General features: G+C 46.4%; 1 protein-coding gene across 2 annotated transcripts; it reads right to left on the bottom strand.

Moving 5' to 3' along the window:
- Window positions 1-1414: 1414 nt before the first annotated feature.
- On the bottom strand, window positions 1415-26007 carry DSTYK (dual serine/threonine and tyrosine protein kinase). Of its 2 annotated transcripts, none has more exons than XM_030465553.1 (13): window positions 25583-26007; window positions 18536-18921; window positions 12340-13003; window positions 9792-10066; window positions 9316-9399; window positions 8042-8218; window positions 7643-7772; window positions 7188-7344; window positions 6409-6541; window positions 6101-6214; window positions 5485-5599; window positions 4811-4945; window positions 1415-3859 (listed from the first exon to the last, which is right to left on the bottom strand). In XM_030465553.1, the coding sequence occupies exons 1-13, from the start codon at window positions 25824-25826 to the stop codon at window positions 3672-3674; spliced, it is 2802 nt and encodes a 933-aa protein (XP_030321413.1). In that variant the 5' UTR covers window positions 25827-26007; the 3' UTR covers window positions 1415-3671. The 2 variants fall into 2 exon arrangements, with proteins under 2 accessions (XP_030321413.1, XP_030321414.1); XM_030465554.1 differs by having other exon boundaries at window positions 7188-7233; window positions 25583-25929.
- Between the last annotated feature and the right edge of the window lie 625 nt (window positions 26008-26632).

Genomic DNA, 26632 nt, shown 5'->3' on the forward strand with positions numbered 1-26632 from the left:
GTGGCTTCATTTGAGCTAAAATGAAGGGTGTAGGGAGAGAGGGGTGCGGGGAGCTCAGGCAGCCCCGCAGAGCTCAGAGCTGGATCAGAACCGGGGAGGGGAACGGGGCTGAGGGGATTCGGACATAAACCCTGGGAGGAAGGGCTGAGGGAGCTGGGGGTGTTGAGGCTGGAGAAGAGGAGGCTCAGGGGAGACCTCATCACTCTCTGCAACTCCCTGAAAGGAGGTTGGAGCCAGGGGGGGGTTGGGCTCTTTTCCCAGGCAACTCTCAGCAAGACAAGAGGGCAGGGTCTCAAGTTGTGCCAGGGGAGGTTTAGGTTGGAGATGAGAAAGAATTTCTTTCTGGAGAGGGTGATCAGGCATTGGAATGGGCTGCCCAGGGAAGTAGTGGATTCTCCGTGTCTGGAGATCTTTCCAAAGAGCCTGGATGTGGCACTGAGTGCCATGGGCTGGGAACCACGGGGGGAGTGGATCAAGGGTTGGACTTGATGAGCTCTGAGCTCCCTTCCAACCCAGCCAATTCCATGATCCTATGATTCTCCTCCATCCCTGGAGGTTTTTAAGCAGAGCCTGAGTGGGAACCCCGGGGGAGTGGATCAAGGGGTGGATTTGATGATCCCAGAGGTTCTTTCCAACCCAACTGATTCTGGGATTCTGTAACACCACAGCTGCTTTTCAGTCCCCAAACGAAGTGTTCAGGGGGAGGGTTAATCTCTGCATTAAGGGCTCTGGTTTTTCCCTGGCAGATTTCTCTACCCTGGTCCCCTGAGGCTGTCCCTGCCCTGCAGAGCTCACCCTGGGCAGTGCCTTGTGCTCTGCTCCCCCTCCCCAGTGCAGGGTGAAGGGAAAGGCTCCCAGGGGCTGGGGACTCAGAGCAAAAACAACCTCCTGGCACCTCTCAGGTTCTGCTTGAAGCTGGCAGGGACCCAGCAGAGGTGAAAACCTCCCAGCAGTGACTTCTGCAAACAAAGGTTTTTCTCCCCAAAATCCCTCAATGCCCAATTTTTTTTTTCCTGGAGGAAACTGGGGGGTCCCCTCCTCCCAGAACTGAACTGGTTTTAAGTGGTGATAATCACACTCCTGCAATAGGAGGTGCTGGGTTGTGCCCATGGGTAGCAGAAGACCTGGTTACAGGGGGTACAACTTCTAAGCCCCCTTTTTACTACAGAATATTAAAAAATGCTCTAACAAACACCTTCAGGAGATGGAGGAAACAGAGGCAGACTGGTCAGGCAGGAGAGGAGGTGGCTGCTCAGCTCAGCCTCACTGCTCAGAGGTGATAATTCACTGTACAGGCTGGGGAATCTTAATAAAGTAATTCTTTTCACCTTGAATTCCTAATCCTCACGGGGTAGGGGGGGGAGAGAAACTATTTTTAAAGATAAAGAGGGTGCATGAAATAGCTCAGAACAAGTTCAGTCAGGCAGATTTTATACCCAATGGGGAGGGGGGATGCAGAGAAGCACTGGAAAACCTGCAGATCTACAATGCTGAACATGCAGAGAGAGCAATCAAATGGAAAGAAGACATCAAAGCAGTTACAAACAACAATAAAAAGGCATCAGATAAAGTGTCTGGAGGAAAAAGCTCTACAGGAACATTTCTGGAATTGCATATACAGAGATTTTAAAGTTTTTATTCATACATTTCTTATTTACACAAGCTACTTCTACTCATTGCCAGAGACTGACCTGGACTCTCCTAGGTTTAAATAAAGTTCCTACAAACCACCACGTAGAGCAGAACAGAGTTAATACTGTTAGTGTCATTGGCATGAGGGAGCAGGGGCAGGGAAATGCCCAAGGATTCTACTTTGGAGAAGGAATTTCTTCTTCTGCAGCTGGGGTTCTGGGCTGCTGGACCTCTACAGAACCTATACAGGGCTGGACCTGTACAGAACCACACTGATAATGCCAGGAAAATGCCCACACGTGCAGGTTAAGTAAAAAAAAAAAAAAAAAAAAAAAAAAACCCCCAAACAAACCTATTTTTTTTATATAATATATATATAAAAAAGCATTAATTCTGTTTATTGCACAAAGAAAAGAAGATTTAAACTAAACTAATACTGCAGGGTTATGTATCCCTTTCCTTTGTTCAAGCTGTTTAACAGGCAGACTATCAGTTGTAATTTGAGCCAATAAATCCCAGTAAAAAGGTGCAGTGATTCCAGATGCCACATTCCTGGCTTTTCCTGGGAACCAGAGCCAGGGTGTGCTGTTCCTGCAGCTGGGAGGAACAGTAAACCCAGGGAGAACTTCTTCCCAACTCAGTTATTTCCTCATGTAGTAAAACAAGGTGCTTTTTTTTTTTAATTTTTTTTTTTTTTATTTCAGCCTCCACCCCCCAGCAGGTTTGTTCAGGAATCTCAACCAATCTTGCTCCAGAAATGCAAAAGGCAAGGGGTAAGGATATTGTTTTGAGAGGCAGCCCTCCTGGAAAGGGCAGCAGGACCTCCCCAAGCCTAAAACCTTCCTTGCAAAGGATTCCTTCCCCATTTTAACTCTTTTCAACACAGCTAAATGAGAGATCCCAGAGAGAACTGAGCAGATGAAGACTCAGCCACAACAGAAGAAGCTACTGAAGAAGAATGAATGACCTGTTTTCCCTCCAGTATGCTCTCACCAAGCATGTGACTTTAAAAAAAAACAAAAAAAAGCTGAAGAAACCTTAATTTTAAAAAACATGTCTGTCATAGCTAGCCCCATTTAAAACTGTCATTGCCTTTACAACTAATCTGAAAAACAGTAGTTAATTAAAATGAACTGGCACTTTCCCCAGGGACAGTCATTAGCTGTAATGACTTTTGTGTTCTGGTATTACAATATGTAACCTCTGAACAGTCTTCCATCTTACCAGAAGACTGTAAAAAAGAAAAAGCTCAGGTTTCTTCAGACATTGACAACAATTATAAAGCAGAATTACCAGAAAGAAAGAGCTTGTTTACAGAATTAAGAGCTGCTGGGGATACAAGGGATAAATAGCTTATAACTTGGGGTATTTGCACTGCAGTGGCACAGCAGATAAACCCCCACAGGTAAAACATGGAAGCTTTGCTCCTGTCAATGTAAACATTTTGAGTGTTACAAGAAGCTCGTGCAGAGATGCTCTCAGCTCCTGAACACTTTTCTAGCCTAAAGCCTCTGCTTTCTCTCCTCTCCCACTGTGCTGGAATGGGTGCCAATCACTGGGTGCCTGGGATAAGGGTTTTGGGGACTAAAAGCCACCAGGGACCATCAGTTAACAGGAAGAGCTTTGACTTTACTGAGTCAAGACTGTGACAATCAGCCTCTAGCAACACAGACACTACACCTGGAACACACAAGATGCTTTCCTTGGCTTGGTATTTCTGTGGGATTGGCAAAAAAGGAAAAAAAAAAAATCCCTTTCAGTTCAAGACTGTGGATTTTTCTCTTAGTTGCACAACTCCATAAGAAAAGCTGCAGCTGGGTAACTAGCATCAGTGGGGTGTACTGGAGGAGATCTTTCTGGCTGTAATTCTAGCTGGAATGTCCCCAAGGTCTCACCTCCATGAGCAATCTTCTGGTTGCTATTTACCTGTCCCACTCATGTTAGCCACAAAGAGCCACATCTGAAGAAGCCATCTGCAGAGTCAGGGGTTCAGAATTCTCTCACACTTAAAAAAAAAAAACCTCTTCTGGGCTTCCTTTTCAAGTCGAGTCATCCAAACCTTTACTCGGGTGCTCAGAGCTGGACTTGCAGAGCCTGTCCATGATCCCCTGCAGCATAGGTTGAACGATCCCCAGGAGAGGGCGCTGGGAGGAGTCTCCATCCCAGCAAGCTTCCATCAGCTGCCAGCATTCCTCATCAAACACTGGAAGACGCTCTGGGCGGACTCCTGGAGAAGGGAGAGGGGTCTGGTTAACATCAGGGCACCCCAAATCTGGGAGGAAAGTTGATGCTTACTGCAGTGGTGCAGGCTGGAGTGAGCTGTCTGGGGTCCAATGCTCTCAGCAGGGGCTTACATGTCAGCAGTGCTCCTGAGACATCTTTGGGAGCATCTTGGGCATCACTCAGATCACACAGACCCCTTTCAGAGGATGGCAGATATGTTCAGTTTCACCAGACCCTTCTCTTACAGCTCCTTGGGAGCACAGTGAGCATCCCCCTCTGTAAAAAGAGGCACCCTCACATCCACTCCTAAGGGTGCCTTTGGGAGGAAGCAGTGAGGGCAGCCTTAGCACCAAATACACCACTCACTCACCCAAGTTCACCTTTTTCACGTGAAAAAGGGAGAGAAAACATGGACAGGAACCAAAGACACAAAGTAGAAACCATCCTGATACCACATTACAGAGGATTCAGCCACTCCACATGGTACTAAACACCCACAGGAATAAAAGTAAATTTATATTTCAGGGAAAACTCTCAGTGTGCTTTCTTCAACACCCTCCCCATCAGTGCCACCTTCTCCAGCAGGCTGTGTATTCAGCACTTGAATGCACAGCCTCCAGAAATTCCAAGGGATTAAACATTCTTTAAGGGATCATGGCTCTGGTTTACATCATGGGTGTTTGTAGCACTTTGCAGGGTTTTAAGCAGGGTGCTAGGAAGGAGGTGGTTAACTGGCAGCCTTTTGCTATCCCTGCCAACTGTAATTAGATTTTCAGTAGAGTGTGTCCAAGTTTAACTGGATAAATGTTACTCTTTAGGCTGTCAACAAAGCAATGCAACTTCTATTTTTACCTTTCAGTTAGAAGGGAAAAATGGATTTCCTCATCTCTTCAAGTTTTACTCCAGCAGAAATAAAGTATCAACCAATAAACAGTTCAAAACAAGCCATTTCTACCTTTTCTCACATTGTTCCAAAGGTGATCTTTGCTTGCACATCTCTCAAAAGCCTCTGGTAACTTCACATGTCCCGAACAAATGTACCAGAACAGAATGCCAAATGCATAAACATCCACTGAGTTATCATATTTTCCTGTGACAAAAATACATTTGATCAGCAGGGCAAACAATCTCCATCACTGGAAACTGAGCAGGCTGAGAACTAACTTGTGTTCTGCTTCCTCAAATTAAAACTAAAACTTCCTTGCCAAAAGATGCTTTCTCTGGGGAAAAAAAAAAACCAAACCAGAGCACACCTGCTAGAAGCACAACACAGAAAATTTGAGAGTAACAGCTTGGAAGTTCCTCACTTGGTGTCTGTCCAAAAAGCAGGGGATCCTCCCTCAAGTATTTGCATATGAAAGCCAAATATTTCCAGCTTCCTAATAACTAATATTTTAACTTTCTAATTGCAGGAGTCCTAATGACTTCAAAGCTTATCAATCCCACAGCTTTCTTTCAAGTAATCAGAGATTGAAGAGTGACAGAAAATCAAACCACATCCTATGTATTGTAAGCAGGGAGTTTGATTTATTTTAATTCTTTTCTCCTCCTAAGCAAGCTGAGATATTCAAAGTCATGGGCACCAAAACTCAAGGCAGTGACAGCAGTGGATTGAATCAAGAAGCATACCTGTGAAGAGCTCAGGAGCCATATGAATGGGTGTGCCCACAATGCTGCCAGACATCATGGCTTCTGGTTTGCAGAACCCCAAATCAGTGATTTTAGCTCGATTCTTTTTGTCAAGCTGCAGAAGAATTCACACAGAGGGAGCTGATAGCCACACTTCTCAGTTTTAGGATTGCATTTCAATGTTAAGGCTTTACACTCTGGTTGGGTTTGAAGGGTTGGGCATTTCTTCTTAAGCAAGCTACTTAACTAATGACTTGGCTGCTCTCTGCCATTTACCTAATTAAGATGAAGAACAAGACATGTCTTTGCTTGTTTTCTAGACAGAGGGTGTGGTTGGGGTTTAATAGAACTGAACTGGAAGCCCCACGAGTAGCTCAAGCTCTCTACCATCAAAGGAAGTCACTCCTCTGCTCCTTTTCCCCCAGGCTTTCTGCCTGAAAAGGAGTCAGGGAAACCTCACTGCAAGGCTAGTTGTGGCTAACAATACCACAAATTAAAACCTCCACATGAAGAAAGGTATTACTCCTTTATTACTCCCCTTCCATTATGCTTTTCCCTCCCACTGAAAGGGCCTCATAAGACTTCAGGATGAGCCAGACACAAAAGTTTTCCTTACCAAGACATTTTTCAGTTTGATGTCCCTGTGCACCAGTCCCTGGCTGTGAAGATAACGGATCCCTTCCACTACATCCAGGGCAATCTGCAGTCGTGTTTCTAACTCTAGCCCAGCCTGAAGAGCAAACAAACAGACTTCAAAATCCTTACAATCCTTCAAACCCTTACATTTGCTCACCCTGATTTGCCAAACCCACCAAAACCAGAGAGATTCCAGCTTGGTTGGACAAAATATCTTTAAATCTGGATTTTTTTGGAAAGGTATCTATAAAAAATGGATATAGAGAAGCAGCCATGGACTGTGGTTACCTTTAGTCCTGTGTAGAGGTCTCTGTGCAATCGTTCCATGATGAGTAAGACAGCAATGCTGGAGCCTCCTCCATAGCCATAATCTATCACAGACCCATGGAGGTGGACGAGCCTCTCGTGTGTCTGCAGAGACCTGGGGAAAGTTCAGCAAGGAGAGAGTTGGGTTTTATATCCTTCCCTCCACCCCAGGCCAAGCCTCACCTCCTAAAGAAAAAATGCTCGACAGCTTTAGTACACTATTAAGACAGATGTGTACTGGGTGCTATACAGAGAGAACTGCCAGCAGGACCCAGTTCTGAGGGGCAGAACAGCCTGGAGCTGTCTGATCCAATTCAACACCAGAGAGGCTGCAGAGGTTACAGAACCAAAGAAATACTGTATGATTTCAGCTGTCTGTACTGCAGCACCTGCCTGCAGCTGTTCACTGAAAATCAACTGTTTACTGCAGTGCAGACCCATCATTTTCTTTTGAGAATTCAGAGAGGACAAGGACAGATGGGGGAAGGAGGGATGATTCAACACAAAAAATCAGGGGAGAAGAACTGTCTGCTAGCATAATCTATTAATTTTAATTTACTCTGCAAAACGGGAAGCATTTGAAGAGGACAGACACCAGAGAATCAGATTAGGACAAGCAGCAGCATCTCTGCTTGCCATTCTGTGCCTGTTATATTTTTGCAGTCCCCCTGGCAAGCTCCCCTTGCCTCTGCTCTGCCCAACATAAACAGAAAGAGCATTTGTTTGCAGCAGTGAAGTTAAGGAGACCCATTAACACACACCTCATATAGTGAAACTCCAGTGCAAGGTCATTCCAGTGCTTCTCATCTGGAGGAACAACAGATTTCAGTGCACATGGGAAATGCCCTCCCCAGCTGTCACACAGATAGACCACACCATACTGTCCTCGGCCCAGCTCACGGCCCAGCTTTGGTTTGCCTGTAAGGCACAACAGGCATTTAGTCAGACATTAGCACATCTCTCTTGTATCTTTATATTCATTTTATCTTTTTATATACATATATCTTTAACACTCCACTCTCAGGCTGGCAGCCCAGAGCTCTTCATGGACTGCACAACTCAAGGTACTCAGTAGTGCACTTAGTAGGTGTCAGATGGAGGCTCCCTGAAGCAGCTGAGTGAAAAGCAAAACACCCCTCCTACTCCTTTACACCCACTGATTGCTTCAGGAGGAGGGAGCAGAATTAACAGGGAGTACATGAAGCATGAGGCTCACCATGCAACAGCACATCCTGGAGGGATCTGCTCTCCAGGGAGAGCCGTGCTAGGCGAGGAGCGTGATCCTTCCGCACCTTCAGCCACAGGTCTTCTGTCTTCTCCAGCCTGCCAGAATGGCCATCTTCTAACTACAAGAGATAGCACATATACACATTAATCCTGCCTGGTTTGAAGGCCTGGTGCAAGCAGGTTGAGGGTCTTTTGCCCAACTGAGTAGAGCTCCTGCTTAAAGTACACCTCGTTTAAAAACGGGATCAGTGCCCTCGCATCAGCTTTGCCACCTCTACCTACAGACCAGCAGCATTAACTCCACCTTTAGCTGTCACTGCAATTAAAAATCCTCCTTCCTTAAGTGGCAATTTCCAAGACCACCTTGTGAACAGCTCCACACCCTCACCTGTCGCAGAGAAGCTGCAAAAGCCTCATGGGAACTGTTGAGCCTGGTTCTGAATTGGCTGCAAATGCTCTTGGCTAATTTGGAGGCGCTGAGGCTCTCGATAGCATCCTGAGCAACCTTCCTCTTCCAGTCACTGGTGATGGCAGGGGGGCTGACCCAGGTAATCCGCTGGATTATCTAGTCAAAGAGGAAACAGAATTAAGGCACCAGTGCCAAAAAAATAAAGCAAAAGTTCAATTTATTCAGACTGTTCAGATACCTTGTAATAACGCACGAGTCGTCTGCATGTAGAATTGGGCTAAATAATTTCCTTCCAGTGCCTGTGAGGTGTTGATCCCAAGATTGTTGTACACACACACACTCTACAAGAGATCTGATTCTTCTGAATAGTTGCTCTGATCACTCCCACAAGCCAACCACCCTTTCACATCTGACCAACAACACCCACAGCTAGACAGACAGACAGACAGACAGCCACCACGTGGGAAACCACTCTTGGGGTGCAGCTTCTAGGCTGAAAAGCAGCCCCCAAAAGCAGCAACCCAGAGAGATGTTCCTCAGCTGCTTTTTGATGGATGGACTTGCTGTCAAGGGCTAGAAATCCAAGGTGCTGGCAGGCACCACATCCCTCAAACTGAGAGGTGATTGAAGTGCCCTGCCCCACCTTTTATTAGAGGCCACAGAAATCCATCTGCTGAACACCCACTCTGGATCCTTCTCCCTGACTGAAGGAGGGGTTTGAAGGTTTGTGACCATTCAGTCTGCACATATTTGGGAAAATTCCTTACTCTTTCACTCATCCATACAAGGCAGCTCAAGAAGGAGAAGGTAGGAAAGTCATCAACAGCTCAGAGGAGGAACCTCAGAAAGATGAATGCTTTACCAGGCAGAAAAATAAAACAAAGACCTAAAGAAATCTGCTCTGGAGGGAGAAGAGTGAACTGATCTGAATCAAGATACACTGCAAAACAAACCTCATTAGAAACCCTCAAACCCAAATGAACTACCAGCAACCCAAAGAGGTGCAGAAATCATCATTCCTTTGCTGCTTCAGAACAGAAAGAAAACACTGAAGAGGTATTTGCTTTAAATTAAATATTGGCATCCCCAGGAACAAACTATACACCCAGCCTCAGGGCTGAGTGGAGAAGCAACAGCTTTCCAATACACATGAAGTCAAAACGTAGAGAGCAGCTGGGAGTATTCCCATTATTCTTTGCTCCAAAACATTTCAGTACACAAGATCTAGAAATAAATGAGAAAGATGCCCATACCTGTTTGATCTGTTCCCAGAGCATCCTGGTTACTGTGGAGCCAGAGTGGAAAGTGACTTCAACATGATAGGCTGCATTTAGTATCTGGAGAGTCAGGGGAAAATGAAAATATAGGAACTCTGCAAGCTATGAAGTTTGTGAAACTTGACACATTTTTTTTAGGAATATGAAAACAAAGGACACAACATGGCACAGCCCATGGTCCCCTTGGTTCAGTGCATTTATGGCATTAAGCTCACGGGTATTTCTAGGCTGTAATTTGATGAACAAATGCAGATTTTAGGAAAAGTGAGTAACTAGGCCTTTAAGGGACTCTTTCCCAGTTTTAGCACCTCCCTTAATGCCACCAGAGCCACACAGACTCCAGAGCTGTGTTCCTGTAATTTCAGTGAGCATCTCAGTCTCCTCCCACCCTTCTGGATCTGGATAAAGATAATTATTAAGAACACTCCAGACAGCCATTTAAGCCACCATACCTGTTTCAGATAATTGCTTGTGATGTGTACAGAAGCATCCTTTGACTTCTCCAGAGTCCTTGCAGGATGTACTGAAACTTCCCAGGACTCCTCCAGGCTCTTCAGGCACCTCTCCAGAGTCCCTACAAAGCTCTCTCGCAGATAGTCCACTGAGCTAATTAACTTATTGGCAACTGCTTGGTTTAATCGAGAAATAATCAGTTCCTGAATTTGCTTAATACAACATTTGATGTCCTTGGAGCTTACAGGTTCCCCATTTTCTGGAATGATGATATCTGCAGATAAATAAAAAAAAATGAAGAGGCCTCTTGGGTATTCAACACACACTCCCAGTGTTCTGCAAAGGAGCAAACAGCCCAAGCACAAAAAAACCCCACACCAAAAAACCTCATGACCAGCAGAAGAACACAAGTATTGACTCCTGCATAGGATCAAATCTTAAATTTTTGCCAGTATGTGTGTCCAGTGCTACAAGATCAGTTTCACAGAGGTCCCAGATCCATTCCTGCAGATCCTGAGTGATTTCAGTACTCAGTAACAAAGTCCTAAAGCACCAGAGCAGCTCCAAGAATGCACCTCTGGCTCCTCCAAACATCACAGCTGACAAAGGTAGAAAGTATTCTGTTTGCTTCCATCTGCTGGCATCCAAATTCACAGATTACTCAGCTCTATCACCTGATAGACTCCACACAAGCATCCTGCAGCTACTACAGCAGGACAGTGAGGACAACTCAACTATCATCTCAAAAATTAAAGGGCAGAAGCATCAAGTAGCACAGATCAGGAAATTCTGCTGCAATCCATCAGAGCTGGATGCTGAAAGTTAAGAAAGCAATGTAAGAGCCACACCAGTTCCATGGTTTCTTTTTTTTTTTTCCTGGTATCTTGAACCAGGCTGATCACTACTTGGTATTTTTAAAGAAAGCAACACAACCACTCTGAGCACTGTTCCATTACTACCAGGAGCTGAAAATCTTGTCACCAGATTTTGGCCACCACCACCAACCCAGCCTACTTCAAAATGAATCCAGGGATCAGCAGATGGCATTAGCTCCTGAAAATAACACCTTCCTTCTTGGAGGATATTACTTCAAATCCTGAGAGCCAACAAGATGCTACACTCCAAGTGATATTTGTTATGCAAATCAACACATACACATAGTTACTAGAGGTGTTGTGGTGCCCCTAAACATACTCCTGCACATAAATTCCTGAAGTCTGGCACTACACAGCTCCATCTCTTTAAAGAGTGGGACAGACAGAAGACAGGAATTATTATTATTATATATTTGTCCTGGTAAGTGGAGCCATAGCAGCTCTAAACAGGTAGGATAAGCAAACTCATTATAGCAGTAGCACATACTAGTTTGTTAAGATTTTTCACTGCATGCAAATAGGTTAATGTTGCAAATAAAACAAGGTCTTTGGGTACATTTTACATGAGCACTACAAAGCACTGCAAGAAACAGGAAAGATCTTATCCATTTCCCACCCACAGAAGCAAAAAGATGCAGATCCTAACCTGTGGAATTGAATATAATCCATCATTTCTCCTCTTTGTCCCAGGAGATAACACTCCAGTTCGAAACTGGGAGGAAGTAACTTTGTTTGTCTGAACTTATTTAAAGTTTTAGCTTCTCTGATGCCTCGGATGAGCACTTAATTCACTAAAAAAGTAATTTATTTTAAACCAATAGCCTAGAATTACTCCTGAACTTACTCAAAAGAAAAAAATCATTCCCTATCAGCCCAGCAAACTGCATTTCTTCCTTAGAACAGAAATGATTGTTCCAATAAACCTCAGCTTGGCAAGCAGAGGAAGAAAGAGCTGTGGACTATCAGCCTCCAAATCTTCACTTTGATGTTTATGACAGATCACATATTCCTGCAGCCAGAATTTGGATGGCCTCTCACCCATTGCAGTTTACATGCCAGTCTGGATGGCTTCCAGCCCAGGTGCTCCTGGAAGTTCTCACATTTCCCAAAAACACATGCTAAGTGCCAAGCACAAGCCCCAGGAGCACAATATGTTGTGCTGGTTTTTGTTTTGCTTTGTTTTTATTTAAAAAAAAAAAGGAAAATCTTACCTGCCTAGAAGGATTTCATTTTTGGAGGCTCTCTACCCAAAAGTCTTATGCAAACCTTGCTCAAAGAGCTCAAGCAGAAAGTACAAAGCAAGACCTCACTGCTAAAACTCCAACAGCTTTTTTCCTTAGGAAAGATTTACTCCCAAGTCTCAACACAACCATTGAGGCAAAGCTGAGAAAATGATCTTCTTCAGCAGATTAGGGAATTAAAGCAGAGAAGCAAAATACCCTAAAACCCCAGTGAGCTCTGGGGGGGGAAGGTCTGATTTACAAGAAACCAAGGCCTTTCTTTAAGGAGAGTGCTTTTTACCCAGGAGGTGCTGCAGAAAAATCCTTTGTGTATTCAGAAAAATCTCTTCTGATTTTTCTTGTCTCGGCTGCCATTCAGCAGATAAATATCACCCCACCACTCTCCTCCCAAGCCTCTAACCTCTTCATCTCCATTTCCCTCTCTGAATTACCTTTGAATTCCATATTAGCAGCATCCTCCAAGAGCTCCTCTTTCATATTGCTCAGAGTCTCCACGATCATGTCCTTCATCTCCTCTTGCTTGCGGTTGGCGATGTTCATCAGAGACTCGTAGAGCTCATTCTCCTTCTTGCGGGTGTACTCCAACCTTTTGGGGGTGATCTGGAGGTCCCTCTGCATGTCAAAGGCCTGGTTGATGAAGATGTTCAGGCAGTGGCAGTGCACTTCATTCAAGCTGGTAGCTGCTGCCACCAGGTGCTTCTGAAGAACCTGCCTGGAAAAAGTGCTCAGGAGACGGAGCTTCTCCAGCTGCTCCACCAGCATGCTCTGGGCATCAGCGTTGGGACCAGGTCCCCCACAGCTGCAGTGGTTGCTGCTCAGATACTCCAGGTCCATCAGCTGGCTGTAAAGAGAAGACTTTTCATGCTCAGTTTTTTTAGGAGAGATCAGCTCGACCCCAGCCTCTGGCACTTTGAAGAAGAAAATGGGCAAGGAGAATTTCTCTTTGATTTCACGCAGTTCGTCCTCGTCTGAGGAGGAAAGCTCAGCCTCACTGATGGCAAAGATGACAACAGGCAGGACTTGGTTCACATACTCCCTTAGGGTGGCTTCAGCAGACTGGGACCCACGGCATGGTGCTACCACAACATCCACTTCCTAGCAAGTAAGGAAGTCGGAAAAAAAAAAAAGAACAAAACACAACAGGTTGGTACAGATCCTTTTACCAAGTGATAGATGTCCCAAAAAGCTCTGTAATTGAGTCCCAAAGTGCAAAACCAAACACTGAGCCACTCTGCAACAACTTCTCCCACTGATGTTTACCAGATCTGCAGCTCTCTGAGGTGACACTGGAGCTCTCAGGTCTCAGTGTGGCTTCCAGCAGCAGCAGGGACTGCACTACCCACTGCTGCCAGCACAATAACCAAGTCCAGAGAGTTCAGAGCCAAAGGACAGACAAGGAGGAACAGATGGATGTGACAAGCTGAGTTACAACTTTCTTCAAATCCAACCCAAACCTAAGATGTATATTTTATTTATCTGTTTTCTTACTGCAGAGAATTTCACTCCTTTGGTCTCATGTTCCTCCTGACATTGCTTTTGCCAACCCTACTACCAAGGAGCCTGTTTCCTTCCCTTCCAAGAGAGGGGACACAAGAAGCACTTTTGGATATGTGAGAACACTGCTAGAATTTCTCCTATCACTCTACTAAAATAAGGAAACATCAAAAGCTTTGAACTGAAGAGATAACTGCAGTGCCACCTTCCCAACCCGTAACAGGATGCAATAATTAAGAATACTCAGATATTTTTCTCCACCAGAAAAATCTGATAGTTGGCCAGGTCTCCCAGCTGAGGTTTCCTGCACCCAGACCTGTCTGCTGGCCAGGAGGGAAGGGACAGCCCTGCAAATGCCACCAGGAGGGGTGGCTCAGGCTGGAAACAAAGGAGGAAGTCAGTGCTGTCTCCAGGAGACAAGGAGAAAACCACACAGACAACCCAACACAGCAACTGGTCCTGCTGTTTCCACAGAGCATTAGCAACATTTCTTCCCTCCCTCTTTTTTCTTTATTTTTTTTATAATGTCCTACAGAAGTTTAAGCCCTCTCTGGGCAGCTCCCCACACTATTAGGGATATTCCTATATGGGGAACACCCATGACTCAGGCTGGATTCCTAAAATTCTTCAGCTGGTTCTTGCAAGGTCACACCACAAACACTTCTGACAGAGCTGCAAGCATGAAGCTGCTGTCAAGTAACTTCATTCATAGTTTCCTTACCTAAAAGGCCCTTTTTTAAATATCAAAGCCTCCCACTTAATCTAAACAGCAGGTAGGCAAATGTCAAGAATTGCAGCTCCTCCACTTTAAAATGCTGCAGAGGTGCTGTCAGCAGCAAAGCCAAAAAGAGAGTTGGAAGAATCCCATGCAGACACACCACACACTCAGCTATGGATTCAGACTTGCAATGCCAGGACACTCACTGCATCCCATAGCCTGGAAAAAAAAAATAAAATTGAGGATCAAGTAGGTCTTGATCTCCAGTAAGACAAGTGGAGAAGTGGAGCCTCTCTCAGTGCATTCAGGGAACACTGCACTGCACCATTTCACTAAGTCAACAGAAAATGCTCTTCATTTTAAGATCAGTTAAAATGAATTGGTTTGCTACATCCCAAGAGGACCTTGTCCTATTTTGCCAAGCTTTGGGCAGTTTAATCACTGTTTGCTTAGTTAACTGAGGTGCTGAAAAGCTAACCCAATTTAGTCAGATTTTTACCCAAATTCTTATCAAGCAGATCATGACTGAAGGACCAGGTCAGCCTAAACCAATCTGAATCCTCTGCCTTCCAAGCACAGTCTGTGAATCACTGAAGTCTGACAGCTACTGCACAAATTATTTCTAATTTCATTGCCTCCCTCCCAGCCTGAGGTACATACATAGATTCTATTTAACTTTATTTTTTTTTTTTAAACACACTCCCCCTGGTTTTTTGAAGTCTTGCCACTCTGTTCTCTTTCCATGGGGATCCAAGTTAGAGCTTCCATATCTCTGATCTACAGAGAATCCCAGGTAAGAAAACAACTACAGCTCTGGTCTCCAGCAAACACTGCTGTCTTTTAGAGAATGTAATTGATTTGATTTTGTGCAATGACTCTGAACCCACTTCCATCAGGGAATTTTGTTTTGTTTTACCTTTGCTGGAAGAGTCAGCCCAAGCAAGCCTGGGAGGTGTAAAACTCAGGGGACAGCCTGAGAAGCAATGATCTTTTGCTGCTCATCACCTCTTCCCCTGGGGAAGATGCACCACTAAAAGAGCAAAACCAGAAACAGAGTAGGTTTTATATGGGGAAAAGAATAATTTCATGGTGTTGGCAATTTCAGTATCTTCTGCCCTGCTACATGGCAGGAGAACCCCAAGGAAACTGCTGGTTTCTCAACCATCTCAACCACGTGAAAGCTTTTCAGCTTTCTGTACTAACACCACAACCATACACATTACAATGCTCTTAAAGAGGAGAGCAAGGCAAGTTCTTCCAAGTTCTGAGCAGGATGTTCATTAAAATAACCTCCTAATAGGTAGTTAACCACATTCTTTGCTATGTGTAACAACTCAGAATTCTATGACCTGAATCACAGCAACAGGACCTGAAGAAACACCACAGTGAACCCAAACTAATTGAATTCTTCTACTGGAGCTCACAGAACCATCTTCTACTTCTTCATTCATTTCTCAGTTTTGTCAGAGCAGCTGAGACTTTGCCTTTCCCTACAAGCCCTGGCTAAAGCTTGCAACCCAAGATTTAAAGATGCATGAAGCACCAAGTGAAACAAAGGCAGAAAAAAAAGGAAACTTTCAGCCACCCCTCCTCCTCCCAACCCAGCTGTGCCATCCAAAAGAAAACCAATACTTCAGAAAAGTCCATTTTGGCTTCCAGGCACAACTGATAAGATCTAGGGAAAGAGCCAACTGCTTCCTCCCACTATAAATCTAATAATCAGTCTGGATGGATGGATTACTCCCCATGACCCAGATACATTCCTGTGCAGAGTGATCCCAAAGGAACAGAGCAGCTTTGACCAAGTTTTTTCCTTCCCTGATATTTTAGGTTTAAAAATAACTACATTCACATACCTATTAGCACAAGGTAGTGTTCTCACAGAAGCTGAATCATGCAAATGAAATTGTTGGCTCTTTCTTCCTCACCCCCTTTTCTGGGAAGCAAGTTGTGATTAAGACATTCTTCAGTAAGACAGAAAAGCAAGCATAGTCCCAGCCTAAAGAAAAACAACTCAGTGTTCCACTAGAAGTATTAAAAAAAAAATAAAAAAAGGTGTATTCTACACTTGAACTGAATTTCTCTTCAAGTGAAAACAAGAGAAGTATTTTAGTTAACATTAAGATACTGTTACCTACAAATAATTCATCTTTCTTTACTGACTTAATGACTAATGAGTGTGGATTTAGCAAACAAGTGGCTGCAGGAAGAAGCATGATTCAGCATTAAATGCCACACAAACCAGTAGCATGTCACCCAGGTGCCAGCTCCTGCTATTAAGTCTCAGGCCTGGAAAGCTGCACAATAATCCCCAGGTCCTGAAGTCACTGGCAGCTCCTTTGCTGTTGGTATTTAAGTGTCCCCAAGCTGGGAATGGGTGGGATTTCCAACAGAAATCCACAAGTGAAATTCTCATCTCCTTTCAAGTCCACAAGAAGGACCTGCAGATGTCTTCAAGCACTTGTATGGTGTTTAAATATCCTGAATGTGATGTTATGAAACACAGCACTGCTGTGGTGTTGGGAGAAAAAAAACCAAACAGATGAGAATACAGGGAATTTAGGGGGGCAAAATTCAGGTTGATGCCCAAAAGGTGCTGAGCTCCACCAAAGTATTTGGTTTCTGGGGAAATCCAAATCCTTAAGATCTGCACTGAAATATCACACTACCATGCAGTTGATATCAGTATCATACTTTTGTTTCATGAGTGAAGAAAAAGCAGAAGTTCCTTCAGAGTAGCTCTGCATACAAGTCTGGATAGTACCCAAAAAACCTCATCCATTCCTGCTCCAGACAGATGTTCCACTGGTTACAGAAGCAGAGCCCTTGACTGGCACATTTTTACTTGAAAAACTGTCTTGGTGAATGCTGCAGAGCTGGAAAAGCCCCATTAGGGAGGAGGGTGGGAAAAGGCAGAGGTCTCCTCAGGAGGTCAGCCTCCTGGGATTCAACAGGAAGCAATCCTTGGCACAATTACCTGCTAACATGCATTTTCTTCTCCTATCAGCCTTAAAAAAATATGTTGTGCTTTTTTGAGCCCCTTGGATTCATGTAAGGAACCCTCAGACTCAGTTTGAGGTTGTGATTCACCCTCCCTCTCCTATTGGAAGAGCTGCTTGTTTCACCAACCCTTTTCCAATTAATCTGAGGAGCTGTTTGCATCTCAGCATTCTAAATAGAACCAAAGGCAGACAGAGATCTTTGTCACTCACATGAGAAATCTGCAACAGGGTTGTAAACTACAGTGTGTCTAAACTGGCCCTGAAAAAACGACACTAAAACAGGTCAGGAAAAGAAATGTAAAGCTAAATACTCCATAGCAAGGCAGGATTTTACAGAGGATCTAGAACAGGCATTCACTTTGCTGCACCAGCAGCTGATCTGCTGCTCTTTGGGAAAGAACTCACAGAGTAGATTCAAACACAGCTCTTCTGTTCTCTTTCAGAGGATGCTGGAGGCCAAAGGCACCACCACACTGCACTGCCTGCTGACTGCATCAGGACAGGCTTCAGTTTAGCTCCACCCTAGGTTTGTAGAACTTATTTCAAAGTGGGTCTTCATTTTCTACCCATTTACAATCATGTCCTGATTCATTCTGTCCATAAAAAGCTAGCTTGCAGTTTTACTGTTCAGCTCTGGAGTTCATACTCCTGGCACAACAGATTCCATTCTCTGCACTTAAGCAATTTCTATTTAAGAATCTATTCCAAATATTCAACAGAATGTTCCAGAAGCACACTGCAATAACAAAGGCTTGACATAAGATCTGAAATGCAATGAAAACTCATGGAAGCTAAAAAAGCAATGAAATACAACCTTAAAGGGTATTTGCTAAGCACTGAACCACAACACCCACAGGACAGGAACATCTTGCATGGACAAGTGAAAGGAAAGTCACCAAGTGAGATCCAATGTCAGAGGCAGCACTGACAACAGACTCCCACCTTGTTCTCAACACCTTCAATTCACTGACACCACAGGAATGTAAAGAGCCACCCTCTCAAATGAAGTCATTTCATCAGATGTCGAAATTAAAACTTTTTTTTTTTTTGACAACAAGCCCTTCAGGACAAAGATAAAAGTACAAACCCTTGTCCCCCAGTTTCTAGGTACTATCAGACAGCAAAGCTAACTCTGAGTGAGTCTGGAGTAAAATTTTACAAGTCACCTGGAGTTACATGTGAGTAAGCTTGGCTTCTGAGATGGCTGGAAACATCACAGAGGAATGATAACACTAAGAGTCAAAAACACACAAGCACAGGCAGTGATGTCCAATTAACATCAAACACCAGGCTTCCAGCTCCTCTTTAATTAAAAAAAAAATGATTCTCTGCTTGACAGTTGAGACCATGAGCTTTATTAGATCTTACCCAGCTTAAGAGCTCACTGAGAAGGGAAGAGGAACACTTCATTACCTTTAACAGTGAGTATGGCAGCATCACCTCCAGCTCTGCTATCTGGTGAGCAGGATCTTCACTGTCCCCATGAATTTCTAAATCCTCCTCTGGGATGGTGTCCCAGTGCCCTCTGTGTGCTGCCATCATATGGACCAGTTCATACTGCTCAGGCAGGGCCAGGCTGAGCCGGGTTTGGGTCCCGTGGGTCAGTCGGATCCGGCGCCTCTTGCAGTTTTCCTCCTTCCTGAGTGGGGGGGTGGGGAGCAGCTTCTCCCCCAGCAGGAGGTTGAGTAACTGGCATTTGGCATTACAGTTCTGGCCAAGAATCAGAAGGCAAGGGTGCCAGCTCACAGTCCTCTGGAGATGCTCTTCCTCATGGAGAGGGAAGGAAATGAAATTCTGCCCTAGAATCGAGGAGAGAGAGCATGAGAGGAGGTTGGCTGATGGGATCAGGATGGCTGAAAACTGAGTCTCCCATCTCTCTAAGCCAGCTGAAGGCAAAAGTTCAGACAGTGCTGCCTCCCCCAGCCCCCTCAAGAAACCCACAGAGCACCAAGAATTTGCTTGGGTATCTTGAAACTGGTGTCAGCAGATCAGCATTTCTCCTGCACCGTCCACAGGAGGCTGATTCTCACACAGCCAGGAGGACAATTTCCTGCTGTTTCCCCCCCTTTTTCACTGGGAAGTGGTTTTACTCTGAGCTCTCTCCAGCAGGTTAGGGGAAGCCTAACAGTAGCCAGTACAAGTCAGTTGTCAAGCTTGAAACAAGCAGAGGGCTCATTTTGGGGTGGAACAGTGTTTTCACCTTGCTCCAGAGCTCCAGTGGGTCACTAAGGGGAACCCTTCCCCAGTTTGGATGGTTTGGCTGTACAGAATGTTCCTGTCACACATCACCAAAATTCAAACAACCATGAACTCAGTGATGGTTCCACCCACACCCTGTAAAACGTCAAACCCTTTGCATCTACCAAATCCCAAGGGTATCACTGTCCCACCATGCTGACCCAAGTCCAGGATCACTGACATGAAAGCAGCCAAACCTCCTCTCTAGCCTCACGGAAAGGCATTCTTGCAAAACTGCTTCTCTGCACGAAGGAGATGACAAGAACAAGGTTGCTGAGACATGGTAGCAGAACTGAAAGCCTCAGCCAGGAGTTCCCCACGATGGAAAAGCAATGACAGCAGCTAAAGAACTGTCAGAGATGAGCCCAAGTGCTGACAATCCTTGCTAGCAGGCAGAAGGTTCCACTCTAAAACACAGGAAGAAACAAGTCCTGTGATAGCACTAAGTGCACACACCCCTACTAACCTGGAGAGTTGAAGTGCAAAGGCAGAGCTTGCCAGATATTCTTATTAAGAGCAACGTTTAAGATACAAGGGGAAATTCCTCAGCATCTCCATCTTTTGCATCTCAGCAGGACTCCTTGGAATCCCTCTCCTTATCCATCTTCCAGCTGAAGCATCAGTTGTACCATCCCACTAACCAAGCCCTTTGGATTCTTAGTCCATGATGCTGCAACTCCTTGCTCTTGCCTTACTACATTAATTCAGTCCCTGTACTGAATTTAGCTTCTGTATTCATTCCCAGGACCTAAATACAGCTTTTTTTTCCCCACGCTCAGTCATCTAAGCTGAAGTGTAAAGCAGCTTTGTGTTACCTTATGCATAGCAACCCCAGAATTCTGGTAGTGGAAAAAAAAATGGATCCAAACAAAGTCCCATCTGCTGCATTTCAGCCCAATCCCTGGGAGTAAAACCCAGGGAGTGTGCCCACCACAAGCCCATGGTCCCAGCTCTGGATCTGAAGGCACCCAAGAATGAAATGGCAAATGAAGTCTCCAAGAGAACTGCCAAATCTGGAAGCTCCAAGCCAGCAGGATTGCCCTGATCCCAGGCAAACTGACAGGAATGCCACTTTGGAGACTCAAACACAACAGAGCAGAGAAGGAGCAGCAGCAGAGACTTTGCAGGGGAAGGCCCTGTTTCACCAGGGCTATTAAAATTCTTCTAATGAGTCATATTCTGGCACCCAAAATTGCTTCAGCATCTCAAGCACCAAGAAAACAAGATACTCATTTGCCAAGATATTCCTCTACACTACTAAACAAACCCCAGATAACAGACAACAGCTTTTCTAGTCCTCATTCTGATCACATCCCAGAATAAAAATCAGTTGGTTGTGTCTCAGACCTACTTTTAAAGCTTCTTTAGCATCTTGCCTAAGATTTTATCTTTCCTGCAGATCTGCAGCTGGGAAAAAGGGCTGCTGGAGGAGATGATTCCATCAGGAGTCCTTCCATCCCACACATCCCAAAGTGAAGCCCCTCTCTGTGCCCCACCAAGCCCCTCTCTGCCCCACACAGCCCCAGACACACACCCAAAAACCAGCAGTGCAGAAAAGGTCAAGGGAGACATCACTTCTTGAAGTGTGACTCTCTGTAACTGTTCCTTAAACAAGCCTGAATTCAAGATCCACAGCCAGAGCAGAGTGACCACATCAAGTGACTGAAGGGCAGGAGCTGGCCAGCCACTTATAAAAGATGAAAATCAGCAAAACCCCACAAATAGCACATTTAAGCCTTCATCTACAAGAGAAAGAATTTCTTTGATCTAGTTACATCTATTGAAACAGCAACTGGAATTCAGGCTCACTCTTCAGCTCCCCAAAAGCACAAAAAAAAAAAAGGAATTCAGAAGGCATTGGAATGAAACCTTTTTGGGACAGCCTTTGGAAAAGAAAAGCAGCAGATTGTACCCTCTCCTCACCCTGGGTGGCCTCTGTATTGATGGGTTCTTAATTCCAGCACAAAGCCATTAAAATACAGCAGCTCAGCTGCAATACTGAAACATGGAAAGGATAAATACTACAGCTTTAAACCACCTTTCATCTTTTCACACACACAGAGCCTCCCTGTGATCAGCATTTATTGCTCCCAGCCAATTTCCTGCGTTGCAGAAAGGAGCTAAATATTTCCAGCAGAATAAAACACAGGTCAAAACACTCCTAAAGTACTTATTAAGTGATGCCACTGAGCTGAAGATGAAGAATTCCAGTTGGGAGGAATATTGACCTCCCCTGGTACCCCAAAGTTAAAAAAAAAAAAGCAGCTTTAGATCCTGAAGAGATGCAGCAACATTCCCAGATCTCTGGGAGCAGCTCCTGGTTGTGGCAAACCTTTTGCCCAAGGTTTCAGCTGCTGCCAGATCCTGTGTCCACATCTCCTGTTAGCTGGAAACATGTGATAAAGACTTCAAAACAAATGGCTGTAGGGGAGTCCTCCAGCACATGCATCCCGTGCAGTTCCTGGGGATGAAAAGGAAGTCTGTCCAAGAACAAGGATCCCTCTCACCAAGACTCAGCCCCAAACTCACTCAAACACTTGGCAGAGGCAGCTTAGGTTGTATTTACAGAATCTATAAAGCCCTGAAGCACTTACTCAGCCCCCTCTCCAAGGAAAGCCAACCACACTCCCAGCCTCACTTGCCTTTCCAGCCATGGAAAACAGAATCCATGCAGGAATCCAGTGTGGAAGCCAGGCCAGAGCCTCCTGCTCCTCAGACTGAAACCTTTCACAGAAATTCTTACACTCCTGGGGGGCTGGAGATGAGGTGCAGTGCTTTGGCAGCTCCATCCACCAGGTTTTTAGTGGGAACTCCAGGAATGCTGATCCAGAGACCACCAGGAGCAGCTCCTTGAGGTGCAGCCCCAACCTTCACCTTCTGCATCACTCCAAGCTTCTTAAAAGTTCCTATTATTTCACCAGGAGCCTCCCAACCACCTCTGCACACATTATCTGCTCTTAAAACCCCATCTTCTCCTGTTGACATTCCTAAGAGCACAATGGGAGCCCCAACCTTTTGAGGATCCCAGCAGTAGTCACATTTTAACCAGGATACATCCCCAGGGCCAACAAAGCAGCAAGATGGAAACTTCCAAACCTCCTGCTCAACACATTCACCCACTACAAAATGCATTTACAGGTGGAATTTTCAGGCTACCAAGCTCTACCCCCTCTCCTCCCCAGCACAAACTCCTCAGGATCAAACTGACCAAACCTCTGGAGACCTGTGAAGAGGGAGAGCTCAGTTTAAAGCAATAAATAAGGCAAAAGAAATAACCAAAACCTTTCAGTTCCTAGGTCAAAGAGTTCAACTGACTTCAAGCACAGCAGAAAACAACCACAAATAGTAGAAAGCAGAGTTGCTGGGTTTATTTTCACTGTATCTTTATGTATTTTTGTAAAATCTGCTACCAAGTCCCTAATTAATACTTTGCTTTTTACAGAAAGTCAGTGCAAAACCCACCAGCACCAAGAATAAAAAGCTGTCAGACCTGTGCATCCTAAAGCTACAGGACTCTGCCAGCACAAATCATTCTTAAAAGTCTGTTCCTGACAAAACAGACCTGAGGAACAGACAGGATCTTGGTGAATGCTTCAGAAATGCAGACACAGCCAACAAGACTTCTCCCCTCATAATGAAAGGCAATTTTGGGGGTTTTTTGCCTTGAGTTTTTTACTTCTCTTCCAACGAGGAGCAAGTCCTGGTACAGAGAGGGAACACTTGGTTAATGCCAATCCTTTCCTGATGAACATTGCCTCATTAGCAGAGGAGGGAGGGATGTAAAAGCAAACACACATTTGCTCCTTCAATCCCCACCCAGGACTGACCCAGCTCACCCAAGGGGTCACCCCAGGGGCTGCTGCTCAGCTCAGCAGATCCTTGGCTCTAATTCTGACCAGAGGACCTCACCTGGTGCTTTAGTTTGCTGTGTCACTTGTTACCTCTGTCAGTTGTCACCCTTCCAACTCCCCAGGTGTCTCAAAAGCAAAGCTCTTCACGTTTTGTTTGGTTTCCAAGACACCTTGATGTACTTTCAGAGTTTATTTTTCCACTTCAACCACAGGCAGTTAGAGCCTTGTCCATTTCACTTCCCAGTTCCTTTTTTTATTTCACAAAACCTTTGCATTCACTCACAACTGTTGGGTCAGGGTCAGTTTCCTCTCACTTTGACACTGCTAGGAAAAAAAAAAATGCTTCTGAAGTCATCAAGAACTGTGCTGCTTAAACCCTCTGACACTTAAAATCATGCCCCAAATTAGGCAGGGGAAAAAAAAAAAAAAAAGATTTATTATCAGAAACTGAGTTTCAGAGAGCACTGGGGATGTACAACACAACTCCAAATCTTACAGAACAAGGAAGCTCTGTCCTGGGATGATTATTCAGGCACAAAGGTAAGAAGCAATATGAAGGGTTTCAGGCAAAGACTTGTGTCTTTCCCTATCTTCAAAAAAACAATAATAATTGGTTTGCAGTTATTTTGCAGCTGACTCATGTAAGAAAACTGCCAATCTCCATTATTTTAACAAGTCCTGCTCCTCACCTTCTCCCTTCCCTCTCCCCACATTCCCCACCATCACTTCCCACCTCCTGAGGGGGAGCAGCTTTAATAACTTGGCCCAAGCCCTACCTGGAACACATCACCAGTTTGCAAACTACTGATTAAAGTTTTATTTTTGGGAAGAGTAAGTGTTAGACAACTTCTGCAGCCTGAAATCCCCAACCCAGAGCCTCCACTGTCATTACTCTTTGCATGAACTCAGCCTCTCCTTGAAGCCCTGCTACTTAAGGACCAGTTGGTAACACATTCCCCAGGAAAGTCAAACTGGGTCAAGGTTGGGATTTTTTTCAAGAAAAGGAGGTTCCAAGTGCTCTCAGAAACAAGAGGTATTTGGTAAAATCTGGATCCCAGGTCAGGGCTATTTAATTCATGATGCATCCAACAAAGCCCTCCTAGGAGAATTCTGACAAAGAACTATTTGATTTGCAAGCTTTTACAAGAAGTAATTAAAGAGCAGCTCCAGTGGGGTGCTGCCATTCAACCAGCACTGAGACCCAGGGAAAAGGAGTGAAACCAGAGAGTCTTGGGATTCACAGAGATCTGGGAACAAACAGGGATTCCATGTTTTAACAAAGCTGTTCACTGCTAATCTGAGAGTTTATTCGAGCACAGACCCTGTGAGGAAGGGCTGAGGGAGCTGGGGGTGTTGAGGCTGGAGAAGAGGAGGCTCAGGGGAGACCTCATCACTCTCTCCAACTCCCTGAAAGGAGGTTGGAGCCAGGGGGGGGTTGGGCTCTTTTCCCAGGCAACTCTCAGCAAGACAAGAGGGCAGGGTCTCAAGTTGTGCCAGGGGAGGTTTAGGTTGGAGATTCGAAAGAATTTCTTTCTGGAGAGGGTGATCAGGCATTGGAATGGGCTGCCCAGGGAAGTAGTGGATTCTCCGTGTCTGGAGATCTTTCCAAAGAGCCTGGATGTGGCACTCAGTGCCATGGGCTGGGAACCACGGGGGGAGTGGATCAAGGGTTGGACTTGATGAGCTCTGAGGTCCCTTCCAACCCAGCCAATTCTAGGATTCTATGGGGAACTCTGTTTGTCTGACCCAGGCTGACAGCAGAGCTCCACACCACTGCAATTCCCAAATCAGAATTGTGAGAGTCAGACAGGCATGGACAAGCATCTTGGACAAGTAGCCAAGGGAGATGAGTCATGAACCATTTGGAAATGAATAAAGATCTTTATATATATTTAATGTCACGCTCAGCCCCTCTCACAAGACAGTCTTATGGACAGGCACCATCCCGCACGTGGCAGGAGGGCTCCCAACACCAGCAGTGTTTGTCAACAGTCCCAGATGAGAACCAAGCTGACCAACCAACCCTCAAAACCCCAACCCCACAAGCCCCCCTCTCTCTCCTCAAGGCTGCAGCTTCCAAGCCCCCCCAAACCCCCATGGGTGGGGGTTTGGAAGCTGAGGAGAGCTGACCCATGTCCCTGGGCCAGCTCATTCACCCCACAGCCTCCAGTTCTCCCCATGCACCCCCAGCCCATGCCCCCACCCCACACCCCCCTCCCCACCTCTACCCTTCACACCCCACCTCCCACCCCTCAGGCCCCCTCCCCATCCCACAGACCCCCCCAGTTTATCCCCATTCCCCCTCCAGACGCCTCCCCAGGCCCTGCCCGATGTCCCCCCCCCCTCCCCTCTCTCCCCGTCCTTCTCTCACCGCCGGGGCAGGGCCCGTCCCGGGGGTCCCCATCTCCGGTGGCGGCGGGGAGGCCTTCCCCGGCTGCGGCAGAAGCGAAGAGGTGGCCCTGGGAGTACTTAACGTCGCGGAAGAACTTCTTGGTCTCCCGCAGGTTGTGTTGCAGCCGAGCCAGGTGCCGGTTGTAGTGCCCGAAGGAGCGGCACAGTTCGCGGACCAAACCCCCGCCCGGGCCCCGCCACGCAGGGGCCCCCTCGCCCTCCATGTCCTCCGGGTCCGTTCCGCTATCCCCTCCCCACCACGGGGGACACTCGGACCCTGCCAGGCTGCCTCTTCCCGGCCTCTCCGCTCTCACGGAGGGAACGGCGCGCTCCCGGAGGCCGTGTTTATCCTCGCCTCCCCCCCTCCCCCCCCCTCCCGCCTCCCCTACCCCCGCCGCCGCCTTCCTCCTCAGGGGCAGCGCCTCAGCAAACCTCGCTGCGTGCGACGCGGAACCTTTATTGAGGCGCCGCGGGGCAAAGGGGGAGGAGGCCGGGCGGACCTCCGCAGCGAGGCACGCCGGGAAATGTAGTTCATCCGCGCAAGGAATCTGCGCGCCGCGCGGAGCACGCTGGGAGCTGTAGTCCCGGGAGGCCCGGGGCGGGGGCACTCCCGGGACGCGGGTTGGGGGGGGAGGGGAGTCCAGCGCTCTGCTCTGCCCTCCCCGGGGCCTCCGCCCACCCCCGGACACCCGTGGGGGACGGCGGGGACCGGCAGGGAGGAGCGGGGTGGAGGGGATCGTGTGAGCGCGGCCGAGGGGCGAGGAGAAATAAATAAAAAGACATTAAATATAGATGTAAAAAGGGCAAACAAAGGGCAGGGCAGCGCCCCGGGGGTTCGGGCCGTGGCACCCGGGGCTGCCGCGGGGGTCTCGGAGCTGCGCGGACCGGGCCGGGGGTCCGGTGGGCCCGGCAGCACCGCGCGCCGCGACAGCTCCTCAGCGTCGCAGCCAATCAGCGCCTCCGACCCCGCCCACCGCCCGCAGCCATTGGTCAGCACCGCTGTCAATCAAGCCCCGGGGGGCAGCGGCGG

The sequence above is a fragment of the Calypte anna genome, chromosome 26 (genome assembly GCF_003957555.1).
Source record: "Calypte anna isolate BGI_N300 chromosome 26, bCalAnn1_v1.p, whole genome shotgun sequence".
Lineage (NCBI taxonomy): Eukaryota > Metazoa > Chordata > Aves > Apodiformes > Trochilidae > Calypte > Calypte anna.

Bases quoted from the DNA above. Each gene is read 5' to 3' on its own strand.
- DSTYK (XM_030465553.1), bottom strand. From the start codon at position 25,826: ATGGAGGGCGAGGGGGCCCCTGCGTGGCGGGGCCCGGGCGGGGGTTTG. The intron at 10,067-12,339 runs GTAATTCAGAGA...ATTTATCTGCAG, and splicing joins TGCTAATATGGAATTCAAAG to ATATCATCATTCCAGAAAAT. The intron at 5,600-6,100 runs GTAAGGAAAACT...ATTCTTCTGCAG, and splicing joins TCAAACTGAAAAATGTCTTG to CTTGACAAAAAGAATCGAGC.